At 42.0% G+C, this 20919-nt stretch overlaps 2 protein-coding genes and 1 non-coding gene across 4 annotated transcripts in view; 1 reads left to right on the forward strand and 2 right to left on the reverse strand.

Moving 5' to 3' along the window:
• Positions 1–12749, reverse strand: part of TMEM116 (transmembrane protein 116) — a 71178-nt gene extending 58429 nt beyond the window's left edge. For both annotated transcript variants that reach the window (XM_046640373.1, XM_046640372.1), the window contains exons 1-3: positions 12422–12749; positions 1343–1389; positions 788–851 (exon numbers count right to left, since the gene is read on the reverse strand). In XM_046640373.1, coding sequence (XP_046496329.1) covers positions 788–851; positions 1343–1389; positions 12422–12619 — 309 coding nt within the window. In that variant the 5' untranslated portion in view covers positions 12620–12749. The remainder of the gene's footprint in view (positions 1–787; positions 852–1342; positions 1390–12421) is intronic.
• On the reverse strand, positions 973–1080 carry LOC124227479 (U6 spliceosomal RNA). The gene has a single exon (XR_006885489.1). It is a non-coding gene; the product is annotated as a U6 spliceosomal RNA (small nuclear RNA).
• Positions 12750–12766: 17 nt separating the features above from the next.
• Positions 12767–20513, forward strand: ERP29 (endoplasmic reticulum protein 29). The gene is made up of 3 exons (XM_046640374.1): positions 12767–13034; positions 17528–17666; positions 19659–20513. Exons 1-3 carry the CDS (start codon positions 12891–12893, stop codon positions 20159–20161), a joined length of 786 nt encoding a protein of 261 aa, XP_046496330.1. The 5' UTR covers positions 12767–12890; the 3' UTR covers positions 20162–20513.
• The last annotated feature ends 406 nt before the right edge of the window (positions 20514–20919 follow it).

Genomic DNA, 20919 nt, shown 5'->3' on the forward strand with positions numbered 1-20919 from the left:
GGAAAGGTTATTTGTTTGTTTGCTTTTTGTTTTTGTTTTTTTGTTGCTGAGGAAGATTCACCCTGACCTAACATCTGTGCCAACCTTCCTCTATTTTGTATGTGGGTCGCTGCCACAGCATGGCCGCTGACGAGTGGAACCAAACACAGGTCGCCAAAGTGGAGCACACAGAACTTAACCACTAGTTCATGGGGCCAGGCCCTTAGGGTTTTTTTAAATACCTTAAATATATACAATTTTTATTTGTCAATTATACACCTCAATAAAAGAAAAGTTTTTGACTTGATCTTTTTGGTATGAGCAGTTTTACATAGGATGTAGGATGTTTATTTTTGCTATTTTCACTGTTAAATTATAATTGCCTAGAAGGCCAGAACAGCAAAACAAATATCTTTTGTGTATCAAAGTCTTTGAACTATTTCCTAACTCCACTAGCAATTTAACCAAGATCTCAACATCAAAAAACTCACCTCTAGGCAGGGCTCTATCATGCTTACATTGAATACAGGCTTCAAACAACCACTCTGTTTCCTTAACTTGAATAATTAATGCATATCAAAAAAAATCACACTAGTAGTCAATCTCTCAGTGTTCAAAGTTAGTTAAAATAATTACCTAAAAGAAAAGGGAGACCTATTGACAGTCTCTAAAATATCTCAATGTATCATAATGACAAATTCACAAGTAATTCATAGGATTTTTCTATCATTTATAGGTGACACCTCTCATTTCTTTCAAAGACTAAGTCATTAAAAGTTCAAATCCAACACAAAAAGAGATTGCTCACCTCTGGAGATTTCTGTATATTCTGGAAGACAATATAGGCAATAAGTGAACTTGAACCTATAACACTGACAGAGATAAAAAATGATCATTAAAACAGGACAATTGGGGCTTCTTCATCTTTGCTTTTGATTTTTTCTCAGCTTTATTGACATATAATTGATGTAAAATAAATTGCACATATTTTTTAAAAATATGGAATGTTTCATGAATTTGTGTGTCATTCTTCTGCAGGGGCCATGCTAATCTTCTCTGTATCATTCCAACTTTTAATATATGTGTTGCCAAACTGAGCACTTTGTTACTGATTTTGCAAATCAATCCTGTTAATAAAGTTGTCCTTTGATTTTCAGATGTCACCCCTCAATCTGTTTTTTGTTGTTATTGTTGTTACATTTCATTAATCAGAAAATATCAACATGGTAAAGAATAGCATTCCCCATAACTATAGAATAAAAGCAAATCTCCAGGGAAAAAAAAATGTAGAAAACTTCAGAATTCTCCAGCTTTGCTTATACTGATTTAAACAGTCATATTACATAAGATTAAATAAACTTACCTCAGAGTAGCCATAACAAATTGTATCCACTGTATTGCAGAAAAGACCTAAATAAAACAAGTGAGAATAAAATTAAGGCTTTTACATTTACTATTCAACCTTAATCCAATTTCACTGCTTATTAACTATCTGTGCAGAGAACAAACTCGTCTTCAGTGCCTAATCAAAATACACTACAAGTCTGAGAATGAGCAGAAAGGCTGAATAGGCACCTAGAAAGGCAGGGTGGCTCATTTTTTCTGCCATTACTGCTACATCTCTGGGAAATAGTAAGGTAAAAAGAATAGAGAGGTGGATAGAAAACAACTGAATAAAAAAAGAGCGTTGGATGAGAAAATTAATAAAGAGAAGAATAAAATGGAGAAGAGGTAGGAAAAGTTAAGTGCCGAGAGAGAACAGACAGATGTGTGGAAAGAAGGGGTAACACGACAGGCAAATACTAAACAGAGTTGACAGAGAAAAAATAAAATAGTAAGCACTGGAGAAACAGGAAGAAGAAAAGTTAATAGTATGGAGAGAGAGACTGTGTGTGGTGAGTGAAAAATAAAGAACAGGGAGGAAGAAAAGGGGAGAAAAAAAAAGAGAAAGACAGGTTCTAATCTCACCGAGTCCCAACTGTCCTCCAGAATGCTAGCCTCCAGCAGGAAGGCCATAGGGACTTCAGCCCCTGCTATGCTTAAGTAGCCCGATCCTTCCAGGTCTGGTTTGGAATTCTGAAGCAGTGAACAGGTGGCTCCACCCCTAGCCCAGCTGGGCTCCTTCCTACCCAATCCCGCCCTGTATCTTGAGGGCAAGGAGAGAAGCTGGCAACAAGTGCAGGAGAAAGCCAAGCAGAAAGAACAAAAATAGAAAAAGCAGGTGACAAGGAAACAAAGTTCTAAAAAGCATTAGGAATTGTAAGAAAGGGCAAGAGGCACGAATAATAAAAAGTAGAGAGAACGAGTCACAGTGAAAAGATAAACAGAACTACAAGAGAGAAATGGAAAGGGAAAAAGGCAGAGAAAAATCAGGAAGAAGGGAGGTCTGCTTAAAACTTGCTCCTGTCGGAGCCGGCCCGGTGGTGCAGCGGTTGGGTTCACATGTTCTGCTTCTCAGCGGCCTGGGGTTCACTGGTTCGGATCCTGGGTGTGGACATGGCACTTTTTGGCACACCATGCTGTGGTGGGCGTCCCATGTATAGGGTGGAGGAGGATGGGCACGGATGTTGGCTCGGGGCCGGGCTTCCTGGGCAAGGGGAGGAGGACTGGCAGTAGTTAGCTCAGGGCTAATCTTCCTCAAAAAAAAACAAAAAAAAAAAAACTTGCTCCTGTTTAGGGACAGAAGCCTGTGACGGAAAAGAGAGATTGTATATTCACTCAAATCAATAAATTTTTAGTAACACCGAGAGAAAGCTTCAAAGAGAAGGGGTATTAATGTCTCATATTTATGTAACACTAACATTTTCTTAAATATTCTGTGCCAGAAATTCCCACCAGAAATATATTATTAAATTACATGATTCATTTAATATCCCTTTGTTTACCAACTTTTGTGTAAAGTACTGTGTAATGGAAGATACAAAGACAAATAAGACACGGACCTAGACTTCCAGAAGCTTATAATATAGGAGGAAAAATGGCTTGAATACCAAAATCCCAAATGATCTGCACATAAAAATAACATACACTGATTGCCATTTGAACAGTATTTGGAAGAACTGGTAAAATTTGGACAAAGACTGAGGGAAAGAGAAAGCAGAAGGAAGAACATTTCATTTATGTAACCATTTATTTTTTATCTAACCATAATTTCATATTCTACAAATATTTATTGATAACATTAATTAGATCATCTGCATGGCTTGAGTAATTTATATATATGACATTTATTCATATGAGGTTAAGAATATAGTGTGAAGTAGAAGATGGGACATTGTTAAATGGAGGTAGGCTCCGATCATTTTGCCTAAATTAGATATACAAATAAATAAAAATACCAGTAAATTTCTGGATCAAAAATCCCTACCATAAGGTCTTGGGGAGTGTTTTGAGACCTCGAATCATATACCTATCTAAGAAGGGTGAAGGGACTAATGAGAGTCTCACCAGGTGATAAAAGAATGCTCTTGGACAAAGGATCCTTGTCTTAGTCAAGAATAAATCTCAAATTGTTCAGAGAACAGCCATGCCAAAACAGCCTGCTGCTCTTGACAGGAGAACTTTTCTCTTTTGGCATCTTTTCTAAAATGACTTACGCCACCAACCAACATTTGGGGATTTACTTTTCCATTTTTCTCTCTAAATTAGTCCCCTGCCTTCTATATATTTAGCACTGTTCCTTTTCGGAAACATCATCTTCCAATCTTTCTTTTTTACAAGGGTTAACCCAAGCCCAAATGATAAAGGGGTGATATTTATTTTTAGTTTTCTCTTCTCCTCTTTTTACTTAGCTCCTTAGCAAGCTTAAGACACATCCCAGCTCTCACTTAATGTAATGGGCCACTATATATTATATATTAATTTAAGTTAATAGATATTCATTAAACTTCTACCATGAGCAAGTTACTGCAGTGCATACAAAATCAAGAAAGACACCTACCTAGTAAAATATTTTTATTTAAGCAAAAATAATACTAAACTCAAAAAAGATTTCTAGTAATAATAGCTATCAATTATCAAGTGCTTTCTATGTGTAAGGCTCTATGCTAAGCATTTTAATCCTTAACACAACCTTTGAGGTAAGAAGCAGTATTATTCCCATTTTACAGAGGAAGAGAAACTGAGACTTGAAGCAGTTAAGTCATTTCTCTATGGTTACAAAGTTATTGAGTGGTAATGCCAACATCCAAACTCAGTCTGACTTCATAGCTCTCACTCTTAACACCTACACTAGTCTAACAAGAAACTGGTTAATGGGAGAATAGAGAAAGATAATTTTACAAATTAATGTGACTTGTCAAGAGAGCTCTTTTATTAAGCAATTGTTTCTTAGATATGACAACAAAAGCATAAGCAATAAAAAAAAAGAAATTTCTTCAAAATTAAAAACTTCTTCAAATTAAAAACTTTGGTGCTTAAAGGATACCATCAAGAAAGTAAAAAGACAATCCACAGAATGGGAGAAAATACTTGTAAACCATATATCTGATAAGGGACTTGTACATAGAATACATAAAGAACCCCTGCAACTCACTAATGAAAATACAACCCAATTTAAAAATGGGCAAAAGTTTTAAATACAGATTTCTCCCCCAAAATTTACAAATGAATAATAAGCATGTGAAAAGATGATCAATATCATAAACCACCAAAGAAATACAAATTAAAATCACGAGATGCCATTTCATACCTTCTAGAATGGTTATAATAAAAAAGATAGACAATAGCAAGTGTTGACGAAGATATGGAGAAATAGAAACCCTCATACACTACTGATGAGAATGCAAACTATTGCAGCCACTTTGGTAGTTTCTCAAAACATTAAACATATACCATATGACTCAGATCCTAGATATAAACCCAGTTCTACTCCTAGGTACATATCTGAGAGAAATTAAAACATTGTCCACACAAAAACTTGGACACAAATGTTTATAACAGTGTTATGCATAATAGACAAAAAGTAAAAATAATACAAAGGATCATCAACTGGTGAATGGATAAATAAAATATATCATACAATGGAATGTTATTCAGCAATTAAACAGAAAGAAGTACTGATACATGCTATAACATGGATGAACTTGAAAACACTATGCTAAATGGAAGAAGCCAGTCATAAAAGACCACATATTGTATGATTCCATTCATATAAAACGTCCAAAATAGGAACATTTATAGAGACAGTAGATTAGTGGTTGTATAGGGCTAGGAAGGTAGTTTTGGAGGGAATGGGGAGTGACTGCTAATGAGCACAGGGTTTCTTTTTAGGGTGACAAAAATATTCTAAAATTAGATAGTGGTGATGGTTGCACAACTCTGTGAATCTATTGAAAACCATTGTACTGTACACTTTAAAAGGATGAATTGTATGGTAGGTGAATTACATCTCAATAAAGCTGTTGCCTAAAAAATGAAGTTTGGGACAAAAGCAAGGAAGGAAAGATCCCATTGCTGAAATTCACAGTGTAATGATTAATGGATAACATGCTTCTGTCTTTTCTACTGAAAAGAATAATATTTAGAATAAAAAGTGTAAAATAAACACTGTAAGAGGGAGCTGAAGATAAAGATTGTAAGAGAGCACCTGACTGCTCTAAATGAATCCACCACTCCCGGCCGGAACAAATTACATTCCAAGGCTTTGATAAAACTTGCAAGTTAACCCAATAAACCATTGAATGAAATCTTAGAGTTCATGTAAAAATGGGAAAATTGCTAGAAATTGTAGAAAACTGGTGATATCTAAAATATTTTTTTATTTTTATAAGGAGAAAGGATGGGAGAATCTGCAAACCATAAGTCAGAGATATTAGTATCAATCTCAGATCAGACGCTAAAATGAACTATCCAAAAGATGTGTTTTTAAACAATTAGAAAAGAGTAACCACTAAGTCAACATGGATTTATAAAAAATCATGCCAGACTAACTCCAATCTCTTTTTGGGCAGAATTACTAGACATAGTATATATGGTATTTTGACAAAGAATTTGGTGAGAAATTGCATGATATAAACATAAGGAAATACAGAGCAAGAGGAAGCACAAGGACATTTCTTGCACAAATAAACCTAAGGGAGTACTAATTAATTGATCAATATCAACTTAGGAATGACTTCTAGTGGAGTGAACCAGTATTGTGACTTGGCACTGTTCTCTAAAACACTTTCATTAGTGACTCGAATGAAAATATAATGGGTATATTTATCAAACGTGTGTGTTACTTATCTATTTGTGGAAATTTGTTAATTTCCACAAATTCAGTGGCTTCAAACACACATTTACAATCTCACAACTTCTGTGGGTCAGGAGTCCAAGGATAGCTTAGTTGGGTCCTCTGCTTCAATGTCTCTCACAAGACTATAGACAAGATGTCGACCAGGGCTGGGTCTCATCTGAAGGCTCAAATGGGGAAGGATCTGTTTCCAAGTTTATGTAGTTGTTGATCTAATTCAGGTCCTTGAGGGCTGTTGGTCTGAGTGCTTCGGTTCCTAACCAACCATTGGCCAAAGGCTACACTCAGTTCTTTGCCATGTGGACTTCTGCAAGATGTCCTCCTAGCAAGATGGAAGTCACAATCTTATGGAACCAAATCACTGAAGTGACATCCCATCACCTTTCCTGTATTCTATTTATCACAGATCTTGCTAACATTCAAGAGGAGAGGATTACACAAGAGTCTGAATACCAAGAGGCAGAGATCATTGGGGGCCATCTTAATGTCTGCCCACCACTGTGTGTTCATCCAATATGTCAAGTATTTTCAAATTCAGGTCATTTGCAATTTCCTCTCTATGGAATGCTCTTCCCCCAGAAATCACATGACCGGCTCCTTCTCATCCTTTAAGTATCAGCTCAAACATCATTGCCTCAGAGATTTAACACTTTTTAAATTCCAAAATATCCTGTTTGTTTGTATGTTGTCTGTCTCTCTCTAGTAGACTGTAACTTCCTTTGGAACACAAAACTGATCTGTCTCATTCACCCCAACATCTCCAGTGCCTAAAACAATGCCTAGAACAGGCACTCAGTATTTTTTGAATGAATGCACCAAAGTTGTGAGGAACAGATGACAAATTTAAGATCTAATAAGATCTTAATACTTTAGAATAATGAGTTTTAGTGAATAAGATGAAAGTTAACAGAAATAAATCTAAATATACTGTACTTGGGTCTAAAAAACCAACTGGATGGAGATTAGGATGGAAAAGCTAGCAACATTTTACTTAAAAAATCTAGAGTGGTGCTATCCCATAAAAATATAATGTGAGCCACATATGTAATTTAAATGCTTCTAGTGGCCACTAAAAAAATAAAAAGAAACAGGTGAAATTAATTTTAATAACATATTTTGACCCAAATATCCAAAATTCTGTCATTTCAACATGTAACCAATATAAAAAATCATTGAGATATTTTACATTCTTAATTTTGTACTTTGAAATTCAGTGTGTATTTTACACTTACAACACACCTCAATTCAGATTAGCCACATTTCAAAAGCTCAAGTAGCTACATATGATACTATAAGTGGCATTTTTACTTAGACTCTTTGATTTACAACTATATTGTGGAGGCTCTTGCATTTGGATTTTATCCAGCAGAAGTGTCATTATAGATTTCTGAGCAAAGAAATGATATGACAGGGGCCAGCCCGGTGGCATAGCGGTTAAGTTCACATGCTCCGCTTCTCAGTGCCCCGGGGCTCGCCGGTTCAGATCCTGGGTGTGCACATGGCACCGCTTGGCACGCCATGCTGTGGTAGGCGTCCCATATATAAAATAGAGGAAGATGGGCACGGACGTTAGCTCAGGGCCAGGCTTCCTCAGCAAAAAGAGGAGGACTGGCAATAGTTAGCTCAGGGCTAATCTTGCTCAAAAAGAAGAAAAAGAAATGATATGACAGAATAACTAAAATAACTAGTCCTTGGTGAGTGCACACTATACGCCAGGCACTGTTCTAAATGCTTTCTATGTATTAACTAATTTAATCCACTCACAATCCTGTGAAGTATTATTATCCCCATTTTACACGATAACATCATGAGTAATAACATGCTGGCAGTGTGCAGTACAGACTAAAAGGGGAAGAAACTTGCAAAAGTTAGGTTACTTTTATTTACTCACTTATATCCACCTTTGACCTAGATAACATTTCAGGTGGCTTACAAGAGTACATAAAATAAGCCAAAATAACATGAATTGAAAGTAGGACAAAAGAAGAAAGAAAAACATCTCTGCTGAAATGATTTGATCCCTGGATGTTAAAATCTCTCTAAGTTTTATAACATTACTCTAGCGAAAAAACAATACTAAAACAACAGAAATCCAAAGTAAAAATTTTCTGCAATCTCATCATCTAGTCAAAATAATGTTTTATTTATTGATGTTACTTTAAGTCCTTGTCTACATGCATATTCAATTTTTACATATTTGCAGTAATTTTACAGCTAGCATTCTATATTCTTTTTGCTCAACATTATTCCATAATTTTTTTCGTCTTATTGGAGTCTTATTTTTTTTCTCTCCACTCCCCTGGACTGTAACCAATGCTAAAAGCCTGGCGTACTTCTCCACATCTTTCTCTATACTCATTAAAACGTATCTAAATACATACATACCTATGTGGGGGTTGTTGTTAAGGTGGTAGGCTTTTAAAAATGGGATCATATATTTCTGGACACATTGATTTTCTCATCTATTACTTCATGGCTATCTCTCCACTTTAACAGAAATAGTTCTAACCCATTTTGATAGCTGTATAACATTCCACGTAAGATCATTTATCTAACAATTCCTCTTACGACGGACATGTAAGTTGTTTTCAGGTTTTGTTTTTATTAATTTTCTTTCTCTCTACCCCCTTTTTTTTGGTTTCTGAAAACAATGCTGCAGTAAACATCCCTACATCCCTGCACATCTAGCCTCCTTCTGTGCTGATGATTTTGTTAAAGGACAAATTCCAGAGTGGAATTCTTTTAGTTCCTCAAATATTTCAAGCTCTTTCTCACCCTTTGCATAGGCTGCTTTCTTTTCCTAAAATGCTTCCTAACACATAGCAATCAATTTTATATTTATTTATATAATTATTTGTCTGTCTCATCACATGAGTGTAAATTCCTTGAGAGTTGAATCCCATTCATCCTTTAAGTCTTATCTCAGCTTAAATATACTTCTTTGCAGAGGTTTTTCCATGAACTCCAACCCAAATTAATCCCCCATCATATTCTTCAAAGGCCCTCAACTTTTCTTTTCTTAGAAATTATCACAATTTGTAATTATATATTTATTTGTGTAACTATTTAATGTTTGTCTCCCCTAAAAGGACTGCAGGGAGCACATCTATTTTGTTCACCAGTGTAACCCTTATCCCCAGAATAGTGTACGGTACATGAAAGATGTTCAGTAAATAGTTGTTAAATATTGAAAGAATTATTAAAGGAGGGTGGGGTCTGGATAAAATCATACTGTGGAATAAACCCTCCTCCTATAACAAGTTTTTTTTCTCTCCAAAGCCCCAGTACATAGTTGTATATCCTAGTTGTAAGCCCTTCTAGTTCTTCTATGTGAGACGCCATCACAGCATGGCTTGATGAATGGTGTGTAGGTCTATACCCAGGATCCTAACTGGCAAACCTGGGCCACCAAAGTGGAGGGCGTGAACTTAACCGCTATACCACTGAGCTGGTCCCTCCCATAACAATTTTTAACAGATCAAATCTGCTTTAAGAGTTCAAGACATCTATGTCAAAAGAACTAGCACTAACAACAAAACCTTGTAAGGAAAAACAATTAGCTCTAAGGGATGGCATATCTCTGAAGAACAACATGTGGTCTAAGAAGGGAATGTAGAAAGGGCCAACGGAATTTTGAGACACAGCCATGGAACAGTTCCTCTCATTGACTTGACTCATCTAGTCACTGAACAAGTATTTACTGAGCACCCACCATGGGCCAGACACCATTCTAGGTGCTGGAGATATAATACTGAACAAAACACACAAAAAACCAAATCCAACTCTCATGGGAAACAGATAATAAGAAAAATAAGCAAATTATATCATATGTTAACATGCTGAAAAGCACTATGGAGAAAAATAACAGAGAGAAAGGAGATGGAAAGCAAGGAGGTATCAGGGAAGAATAATTTTTCAGAAGTCCAATGCTCTATCCATTACATGATCCCATCTAGGATCAATTTTTTAAAGGATGGTCAAGGTACATCTTAGGAAGTTGACATTTGAACTAAGACTTGAGGGAAGTGAAGGAGTTAACCATATGAATATCTAGAAGAAAAGTGTTCTAGAGGGAGAAAGCCAGTACAAAGGCCCTGAGGCAGGAACGTGCCTTGTGTAAACAAGGCATAGCAAAGAGGTCAGTAAGACTGGGGGCTCACCGGCTTGATGATGTTAGAAAAAAGATGCGAGAGTCTATATACTAGGTGCCTTAGTGGACCACGCCACTTTTCCTCCTCCTTATTCCAGCTGCTACATTGAGCCATGTGCACACTCACGTAACATGCCTCACCATCTCCTCCTTACCTCCATACAATACCCAGAGTGAGCCTTTTGATTTTCCACATCAACGTCTACTGCGGGATTTTATGACTTCCTACATATGGCGAATTATATCTGGCTTATTTGTGTAGATTGTCGTCAAGGTCCTGAAGCCAAGAATCTAAACTTCTCATGAAGTAACTGACCGGCCCAGGGCACTATTAAAGGAAGTATTGAGACAATTACTGTACTTTTACAATTCATAGCAAAAGTACCAATATTTCCCTTCCCTCTCCAACCAACCCACTTCCTTCACTTTTTCCAAAACCTACTTCTTAACTAAGCACGACTGAGAAAGTCCCTCCTGATCTGCAATACTAACTAGGTGTACCCAAAGTATTTATAAATTCAGAAGCGAATAATTTAAAAAGTCTAAATGTCTTATAAAGGGTTCTAAAAACTCAATGGCTCCTTCCTGACTACAGGACAAAGCAAAAAATTCTTAGTTTCATTTTCAAGACTCTGCCCTATCTCGGCTTATTAAAACTGTCTTACTAACTACTGTTTTGAGAACTCCCTCCAGCCAAGCTGGTCCTTCCCCAAAGCATCACGCTCATTCACACTTCCGCTCCTTTTTCACTTGTTCTCCACCTAAAACGTTGTTTCTTCCAAGGCTTAACTCTATTTCCACCTCCTACATGAAGCGTTCTTTAACCACCAAAGCTCCTAGCAATTTCCCCCTCCTCTGGCTTCTATCATTTGTCTACGTAGCTCATTTTATTTAATAATTTATGAGGGCAAACTCAAAAGAATTTTTTCTAAACCTCCCCCAACACACACACGCACATCAGACTCTTTCTCTCAGAATTTCTATCCAGACTGTCTGCCCAGGATTGGATCCTATTATTTGATGACTATTTTATACATACACACAAACACTTCTTGGACACATACAATGGGTAGTAGGGCGCCAAGGCCCTTATAACGCATCATATAACCTACTCTTACCCTCACACCCACTGGTTCATCAACTCTCGTGAATTCCACCCTACAGCGGTTTCTCGATTCCATCCTTACCTCCTCCTCCCTACTATTACTATTGCAGAAGCTTGACCTCTCCCACCTAGACTATGCCAATAGACCCTAAATGGTCTCCTCCCTGCCTTCAGCCTTCAACCTTCCAGTCCATCCTCTCATTCCTGAGGGACAGCACGTCTGACATTACTCTGCTGGTTAAACCCTCTGGTGGCGCCAAACGCTCCAGCTCGATGGGGTCCTTTCCAGCATGCTCCAGCCTCCCTTCACAGGTTCATCATGCTTTCCCCCTTGCTACAAACAGCCTTTGGTGTTTGCCTTATAAATGCCTCCTCTTCTCTCAAGATGCAGCTCCAAAGCCGCCTCCTGTCTCTCAGGTTTCCTGACACTCCCGAGCGGGAGGGACCGGACCGCCACTTGTGTTTTCACGGTACTGTGACACAGTCTCATTCTCTGCCAACGACCCCATAACGGCTCTATGACCACGCTTACGGCTGCTCCTCCCGCAGCCCCGGGCGTCCCTCCCGCACTAAACGCTGTCTCGCTCATCTCTACCTAGTCTGTCTTCCCGCGAGCAAAACGCGGACCCGGAGGCAACCACGCCCTGGACAAACATCTGCTGACCGCAACTGCTAGCATTTCTTCTATTCTTCCCGCAGCCCGGGGAGCACGGGGCGGGCACTCAGCCTTCAGCGAGGCCGCGCCTCACAGGAGCGGGGCGGGCGTTCACCACACAGCAGGCCGACTGCCCCACCGCACAGAGCGCACGCGCGGCCCTGACCTAGAGTGTCCCAGAGCCGAGTCTAGCTGACCAGCCCGGGGCCTGGCCAGGGCACGGAGCACAGGACGACCGACAGGGTAATGCTGGGCCAACCGAGCGACGGGAGTAACACAGGCTGACTGACGACTAACCGAAGGTGGTAGCGGGTCCCAACTGGCTGCCTGGCGGACCCAAAGCAGGAAGATAGGATGGCTGGCCTCGTCATCTTCCCAGAGGAGGAAAGACAGCGAATGAAGAGCTACACAGACGCCAAGCACGCGCTTCGCGCCTCTCCTCACGCGGAGGACAGGAAAAGTGTTGGCGCGCTGCAGGTCTCGCTGAGTGCGCATGCGCAGCAGTCTCCCGGTCTCACTCTTTTCCCGCCCTGCCCGAGGCCCCGCCCCCTCACCCGAGGCCTGCGCCAGCTTCGCCGAGTGCGCGCGCGCGGCAGCCTCATTTCCCCGCCCCTCACGTGGCCCCTCCGCCTCCCCCTAGGTGGATGGGAGCCTCCTGGGTTGTACACGTGCGCGCACCCGAGCCGGCCCTCCTAGTCACGTGACTCCCGACTCCGCGCCTTCTCCGCGCCAGCCTTCCCGGCTTCTGCTGCCGGAGTCCGACGGTATGGCTGCCGCCATGTCCTACGCCGCTTCACTCTCTCCACTGTTTCCCCTTCTCCTGTTCCTGCTGCTCCTCTCCGCTCCCCATGGCGGCAGCGGCCTGCACACCAAGGGCGCCCTTCCTCTGGATACAGTCACTTTCTACAAGGTAACGGGGGAGGGGGCACATCGCGCGCAGGTGCAGCCCGAGCACCCGGGAGAGCGCGCACCCGTGGGGGACGCAGGGGCCTGAGGGCTTGCGGGTGGTGGTCCGTAGCGACGATCCCGGGGCTTCCCACCATCATATAGGGCTGGGCCGGGGCCGTATCATGACCACGGGGCATACACGATCCAGGGTCCGGCGCACCCTTGCCTTTGCGGTATTTGTACTTGCTTCCTCTTTTGCAAAAGAGCTGCAGAGATGGAGCCGAGCGGACTGGGTGCCCCTTCCCCTCACCCACGGGGAGAGGGTGGTGCCGGGCGAGATCCAATCCTGGAGTCCCAAGTGGGAGACCCAGAGGGCGGTGCGAGGCGGACGTCACCCGCCTCCCGGCTGTGGGGGGGCGGGAACCCGACGTGTTAGTATGCATGTCTCTGCCCCTCTCCCTTTGATGTGGATTGCAGCCTGCTTTGCAATATGCAAACAGTGTCCAGCTATCCTGCGTCTCCTTGTAAAGTGCAAGCGTTAAGAATAAGCTTCAGTTCAACCACCCTGTAAGGAATATCTTGGGCCTGGGGACAAAATCAATAAAATCGGGTCAAGACATGGAAGGATTTTCCACTAATACCCCCCTCCAACCTACCCATTTACAGAATTTGGGGTCCTGGCCTGGGTAAATGGACGTTGGAAATGTTGAAGGCTGAATGCAGTCCCTGCCCCCTCCTCATGCACGTGTCTTCACCCACTGGCAGCTTTTAACTACGAGATGGGCAAGTGTTGAGAGAGGCCCAGTCATTTTATTTTCTTAGTTTGCACCCATTGCTGGGAAGTGAAACCAAGAAGGGGAGCTCTAAACCTATCTCAAGTGATTGAACCCTTCCTATTCTCAAAAAGCTTCTTTGTCGTGGACTTGGCATCCGTGGCTTATTCAAAGCAAAATTTCAAGAATTTAAAAGTATAGGTGTGGCTGGGTGGTTGTAAGCTATACCCCACAGCACCTTATGCTTTGGGGGCCTTTATTGGGACAGTGACACCCCTACGCCCCAAAGCATGGGAATGCAATAACATCACAGATCAGGTGTGACTTAGAGGGAAACTGCACTGTAAGGTCAACAGTATTTCCTAATCGGTTGGTGCCCCTCCATCTTTACTGCTACCACCCTGGTCTAGGCTATCATTACAATGGCCTCTCCTCACTGGTCTCCCAGCTTTCACTCTTGAGCCTCTCAATCCATTCTCCAGACAGTAGCCTAAGTCCTACATGATGACCCTTGTCTTCCCTCTCCTGTCATCTCCTAATCATTCTTTCTGCCCCCTCTGCTCCAGCCACACATGCCTTCTGTCCTTTGAATAGTCCTAGTTCATTACTGCCTTAGACCCTTTGCACTGGAAGTTCCTTGTGACTAGAACATTCTTTGCCCAGTCTTTGAAAGGCTGGTTGCTTCTCATCATTCAGGCTTTGGTTAAATGTTACCTTCTCAGTCTTTCTTTGTTCCCCTTCCCTTGGTAAAGTACTAGTGACATTACCTGTTTGCTCTGTAGAGCATTCATCACTGGTTTTTTTGGTCTGTTTTATCATCTCCCACACTAGAATATTATATGCTTGTGAATCAACTACCTTGCATCTACACAACCTTGCACGTTACCTGTCACATAGAAGATGTCAATAGTAATTTGTTGAATGAACGAGCAAGTGTTTTCTTCAGTCCCTTTCTAAATCTCACTCTCTTCCATCACCATTGATCAAAAGGGGAGCTTTCTCATGTTAAGTCCAGCAGTCTTGTTCCATGCTTTGCCTTTCAGTGACGTCCCATGTCTTTTTTTTTTTCTTGCCCTTCACTATCACTAGAAATAAGAGACCCTGTCTGTTTTCTTTGCTGCTGTGTTCACTTAGAATGGTGTCTGGCACATGATAGACCCTCAGTACCTTTTTATTCAGTGCATGAATAGTGAATTCATCTGTACGTTGAAGAAGCAAGTTGCCTAAATATAGGTTATGGTGGAGCTATTTCCTGCATGAGGAAAGGAGACAGATTTCTAAAGCAATTAAGAGGTGCAGACTGAGTAAAAGAACAAGAAAAAATTCACTGTGCAAATGTCTGCATTTAAAACCATTCTGCCAGTAGCTATGAATGGTGAAAGTAAAAGATGGAGGCCTCTCCATTCTATTTCATTAGACCACTGTATGATTATTAATATTGTTCCATAATACAAATGTAGGCCCCTTGAAGGTAGGAATCATTTGTTGTGCTTTTAAAAAAATTTTCCCCCCGGACATGTAGCACTGGCTACAAAAGCCTGTCCTAGTTTTGTTTATTTATCAAATATTTTGGAGCATCTGCCACATGCCAGGCACTGTTGGGCACTAGAGATACAACAGAACACAGGTCTGACAAGGTCCTTGATTCTCATAAATGTATATTCTAGTGGAGAGGACAGATAACAAACAAGCAAAGAAGGATTTCAGAGAGTGATTATTGCTGTGAAGAAGGCAGAGGAGGGTCGCATGATAGAGTATGATGGAAGCGAAGCAGTATTAAATGATATGAGTAGAGGATGCCTCTCCATTAGGAAGAGCCATTTGCACTGAGCTTTGAATGATAGACAACTGGAAAAAACAGGGAAAGGGCATTCAGCCAGCAGAGACAGCAAATGAAAAGGCCCTATGTGGGAATAAATTTGGTGTTTTGAACTGAAATAAGGCCACTTGGGCCAGAGGGATGTGATCTGATTTATATTTTAAGTCTTTCCTGCTTTTAGGCCCTCAGAGCTCAGACTTTTGGGGTCAGTGACCACTTAAAGATTACCTCTTCTGGTAACTTCTCCCCCTTCCCTTGTGTCCCTAGGCAATGTTAAATATTTTTAAAACCTAAAACCAGGGGCTGGCCCCGTGGCCAAGTGGTTAGGTTTGCGCACTCCGCTGCAGGCAGCCCAGTGTTTTGTTGGTTCAGATCCTGGGCACGGACATGGCACTGCTCATCAAACCACGCTGAGGCAGCGTCCCACATGCCACAACTAGAAGGACCCACAATGAAGAATATACAACTATGTACTGGGGAACTTTCGGGAGAAAAAGGAAAAAAATAAAATTTTAAAAAAAACCCTAAAACCAAAGGGACATCAACACACAATAAGGAACAGAGACTAACAAAAACTGAAATGATGTCAGCTTGACTTAATTATGACAGTGATTGCCTATGATGAAAAACTGAGTCAGTGATCACTTTGATTAGGAAATCAAAAAGCTGTAGGAGGAGAAGGCAGAATTATTGACAAAGGCATTTTGTTAGATATTATCTGTGCATTGGAAGAAACTATCAAAAGAAAGTCCTTGGGATGCCTCAGTAAGTTAAACATAGAATTATCCTGTGACCCCATAGTTCTACCCCTGGATATATACCCAAAAGAAATGAAAATAGGTGTTCAAACAAAAACTTAGACACAAATATTCGTAATAGCACTATTTGTAAATAGCCAAAAGATGGAAACAATCGAAATGTCCATCATCTGATAAATGGATAAACAAACTGTGGTATATCCATACAATGGAATATTTATTTGGCCATAAAGAGGAATGAAATTCTGATACATGCCACGTGGGTAAAGCTTGAAAACATTATGCTAAGTGAAAGAAGCCGGTCACAAAAGGCCAGGTATTGTATGATTCTATCAGAGTAGACAAATCCATAGAGACAGAAAGCAGATTAGTGGTTGCCAGGGGCTAGGAGGCCTGGGGAATGACTGTTTAATGGGGACCTGGTTCCTTTTCAGGAGATGGAAATGTTCTGGAACCAGATATTAGTGATGGTTGCACAACATTGTTAATGTACTAAATCCCACTAAATTCTGTACTTTAAAATGGCGAATTTTATGTGATGATAACTTTACCACAATTGTCTTGGCCATGACAGTTTAGGACCTAGCGATCTAGCCAAAGAGAATTGTGGTCTAGGGAGGGGATATGGTCCCAATTCTGGTCTCTCAGCAGCTTCCCATGAGCCCTGAAATTGTGGAGTTCTAATTCTGGGCTCCCTAGCTAAAGCATCCTCCAGGGTGCCAGCTCTTTTAAAGACAATTGGTTGGTTGATTTTTGTCAGATTTCTGGTTTGATGTTTACTGAGAAAGGCCCCTTGGGATGATGGGCATGACAGGGGCCAAGATAGTGTGTGCTAAGGATCTCCTTAGCCTTACCCAAAGGGCCACTGGAGGAGGCCTGAGTACATCTAGATCTTTGTTTATTGTAGACAGGATTGTATATGTCTTTGATTAGTGTGAACAAGTACCTAATTGTGGGGTACCCAGTGTGTAGCAGGTACCACTAAATTGTTAAATGAATCAGTGGGCGGGTGAATGAATGAATGAATGAATATTAGTATGGGAGAGCTTGTCCCCCTTGTGGGCTTGGTTTCTATTCTGTTTCCTAAACAGGGGTCCCTTGGGAAAGGGAATTAGTCCCAAAAGTCTCTGGAACCCCCAACTTGCTCAGCCTTATACACCCTCAGGTTATTCCCAAAAGCAAGTTCGTCTTGGTGAAGTTCGACACCCAGTACCCCTACGGTGAGAAGCAGGATGAGTTCAAGCGTCTGGCTGAAAACTCGGCCTCCAGCGATGATCTCTTGGTGGCAGAGGTGGGGATCTCAGGTATGGACAAGTCCAGGATGACTGGGGAGGGCAGAGAGGGAGGAAGCTAGGAATTATTTCCCTACTAGCAGGGGGAATACGCAGTGCCTTTCTGTCTGAGCCACACACAGGGAGTGTAAACGGGGTCATGCTTCTCAAGGATGGTGCTCATGGCAAGCTTAGCCTGAGCAGATTCATGACCACAGAACCTCAGCTCGGCCTTGCAGGTACCTGAGGGGAGGGAATCCATCCCTCACCGCCCCCCCCCCCCCCACACTGACACTAAACTTACTGTGAGAACTTGGAGCTCTCCTTGCAGGAGACTGTGGTGAGAGGGGGTGCCATTCCTCCTAGGGGACAGCATAGTCAGGTTTTCCATCTTCGTGTCAGCTCTTGTGTACCAAAACTATTGGGTTTTGGCTTTAGCTCAAATCCAGCAGAGCTGCCACTAAACCAAGGGTAGTTCTCAACCACAGTGACAACTTTAATACTAGTAGTTGCCAACATTTAGTGGTTTACAGTCTGTAAAGATGTGCACAGACATTGCATTTTTAATCTTCACTTGAACCCCGCCTGAGAAGCGAGACACATTATCTCCGTTTTATACTTGAGGAAAACTTGAGAACCTCAGGGAGCTTCAGTGACTTGTCTCAGGCTATGGGGTAGGAAGTGGCTCATCTCCAGAACTCCACCTAAGTATTTATTCCTAAGTGCAGTGGTTCTTCCCTCTCTCAGCTTCCTCCCAGCTGGGATGGCTCAGTTCCCCAGTAAGCTCCAGAGTCTGGTCCTGGGTGGAGATAGCTGTCACACTTCTCCAGGGCCCTGAAATTGTAGAGTTCTAATTCTGGGCTCCCTAGCTAAAGCATCCTCCAGGGTGCCACCTCCTTTAAAGACAATTGGTTGGTTGGTCAGTTCTGACTCAAGTGTGAGTCCACTCCGTTGGGCCTTTTAGAACAATAATAATAACCAACATTTATCAGATATCTACTGTGTGCCAGGCCACTGTGCTAAGTGTTTTGTATATATTGCATCCTTGTGACGACTCTTTGAAGGAAGTACTATGACCCGCATCTTTCACGTGAAGAAATGGAGGCTGAGTAACTTGATGAAGATCGTAGAGTTTAAAGTGGCAGGGGTAGGATTGGAACTCCATGCTTCCTCTACTACTGCCCAGTAACAGATGGTCTTGGCCATTTCTTCTTGGCAAGGTGTTAAAAACCAGTTGTCACGGCATCAGCTCTTGGGATGGCTACTGCCTCTTAGGAAGGACATAGCCAGTGCTAAGAGCTACCACATATTAAGCACTTAATTCTGCCAGGTTAAGTGCATGTATCCCCTCATTGGGTCCTCCCAGCAGCCCTCGCGTGGTAGGGGCTATGTTCCTTACCTACCACACAGTCCCCTTGCTCACTAAGTGCCAGCCAGATTGGCCTTTGTAATCCTTAACTACACCCAGCTCATTCCTGCCTCAGAGCTTTTGTACTTACAGTCCTGTCTACCTGAGACACTCTTCCCAGATCTTCACACGTCTGGCTCCTTGATATTCAGGTTCCTCAATTCATGTCATCTCCACAGAGAGGCCTTCCATGACCACCTGAAGTGGGCCGCCTTACCCAGTCACTCGGTCACATCACCCTGTTTTATTTTCGTCATGGCACTGATCACTTATGTTCATTTGTTTATTTTCTCTCTTCTCATCCTTCGAAGAACATGAGCTCCTTGAGGTCAGAGAGCTTGATACTCTTAATCACACCTACATCCCCAGAAGTTAGAACAGGACCTGGCATGTAGTGGGCATATAATAAATACTCAGAAGAATTACCACTTTTCAGATGAGGAAAATGATGTGCAGAGAGGTTAAATGACTCGACTAATGCCATATGGCTAGGAAGTAGCAGAGAAGTTCAAACACAGCCAAGAAGGTTCATCTCCCTCTCTGCCCAGTTAGGCCTTCTAACCATCTCCTGCCCTGCATTCCTCATGGATTTGCTCCTATCTCATTTCTGTTCACAGATTATGGTGACAAGCTGAACATGGAGCTGAGTGAGAAATACAAGCTGGACAAAGAGAACTACCCAGTCTTCTACCTCTTCCGGGATGGGGACTTTGAGAACCCAATCCTGTATAACGGTGTGATTAAGGTTGGAGCCATCCAGCGCTGGCTAAAGGGGCAAGGGGTCTACCTAGGTATGCCTGGTTGCCTGCCTGCATATGATGCCCTTGCTGGGGAGTTCATCAGGGCCTCTGGCATGGAGGCCCGCCAGGCCCTCTTGAAGCGGGGGCAGGACAACCTCGCAAGTGTGAAGGAGACTGAGAAGAAGTGGGCTGAGCAATACCTGAAGATCATGGGGAAGGTCTTAGACCAAGGTGAAGATTTCCCAGCATCAGAGATGACCCGGATCACCAAGCTGATTGAGAAGAACAAGATGAGCGACGGGAAGAAGGAAGAGCTCCAGAAGAGCTTAAACATCTTGACTGCCTTCCAGAAGAAGGAGGCTGAGAAGGAGGAGCTGTAAAAAGGCACTCCAGGGTTTGGCAGGGTGGGGAGGGGAGAGTTACCTGCTGGCTGTGAGACCCTCCTGGGATATAAAGGAGTGGTGGGAAAAGTGGCACTAAACCAGAAGTCTGAGCATGCGCGGATGTTGATGCTGATGTGACCATGCTTGGGATATTTATAGCCAGCCAGGGTATAGCGGGAACACTTAATCAGATGACTTGTGAAATTCCCCCTCGAAGGAATTGGTGCTATAAAGAAGAGTGTACCGCCTAGGTCCTTGACAGGTGTAATTCTGATCCAATTAAAGTTTGTGTGTTTTGCTTAAGTGGACCTGAACCACTTAACCATTCAGTTTTCTTTTACAAATTATACTTTGGCCTATGACCTGATTTCTTTGAATTTTTTTTTTTTTAATTTTTAAAAAATGTTTTATTTTTCCTTTTTCTCCCAAAGCCGCCTAGTACGTAGTTGTGTATTTTTAGCTGTGGGTCCAGTTGTGGCATGTGGGATGCCGCCTCAGCATGGCTTGACAAGCGGTGCCATGTCCACGCCCAGGATTCGAACCGGCAAAACCCTGGGCCACCAAAGCAGAATGCGTAAACTTAACCACTCGGCCATGGGGCTGGCCCCTAAATTTATTTTTTAATCGAAACTGGTATGGACTTCACTCTACCAGGGTAACAGACTGTCCTGGTAACATTGTGGAAACTGGTCCCAGCTTAAGGCCTACCTTTATTACTTTCCACTAGTGTTCAGACTGAAGTGGACCGATTGTGG

Source organism: Equus quagga, chromosome 15 (genome assembly GCF_021613505.1).
Source record: "Equus quagga isolate Etosha38 chromosome 15, UCLA_HA_Equagga_1.0, whole genome shotgun sequence".
NCBI lineage: Eukaryota > Metazoa > Chordata > Mammalia > Perissodactyla > Equidae > Equus > Equus quagga.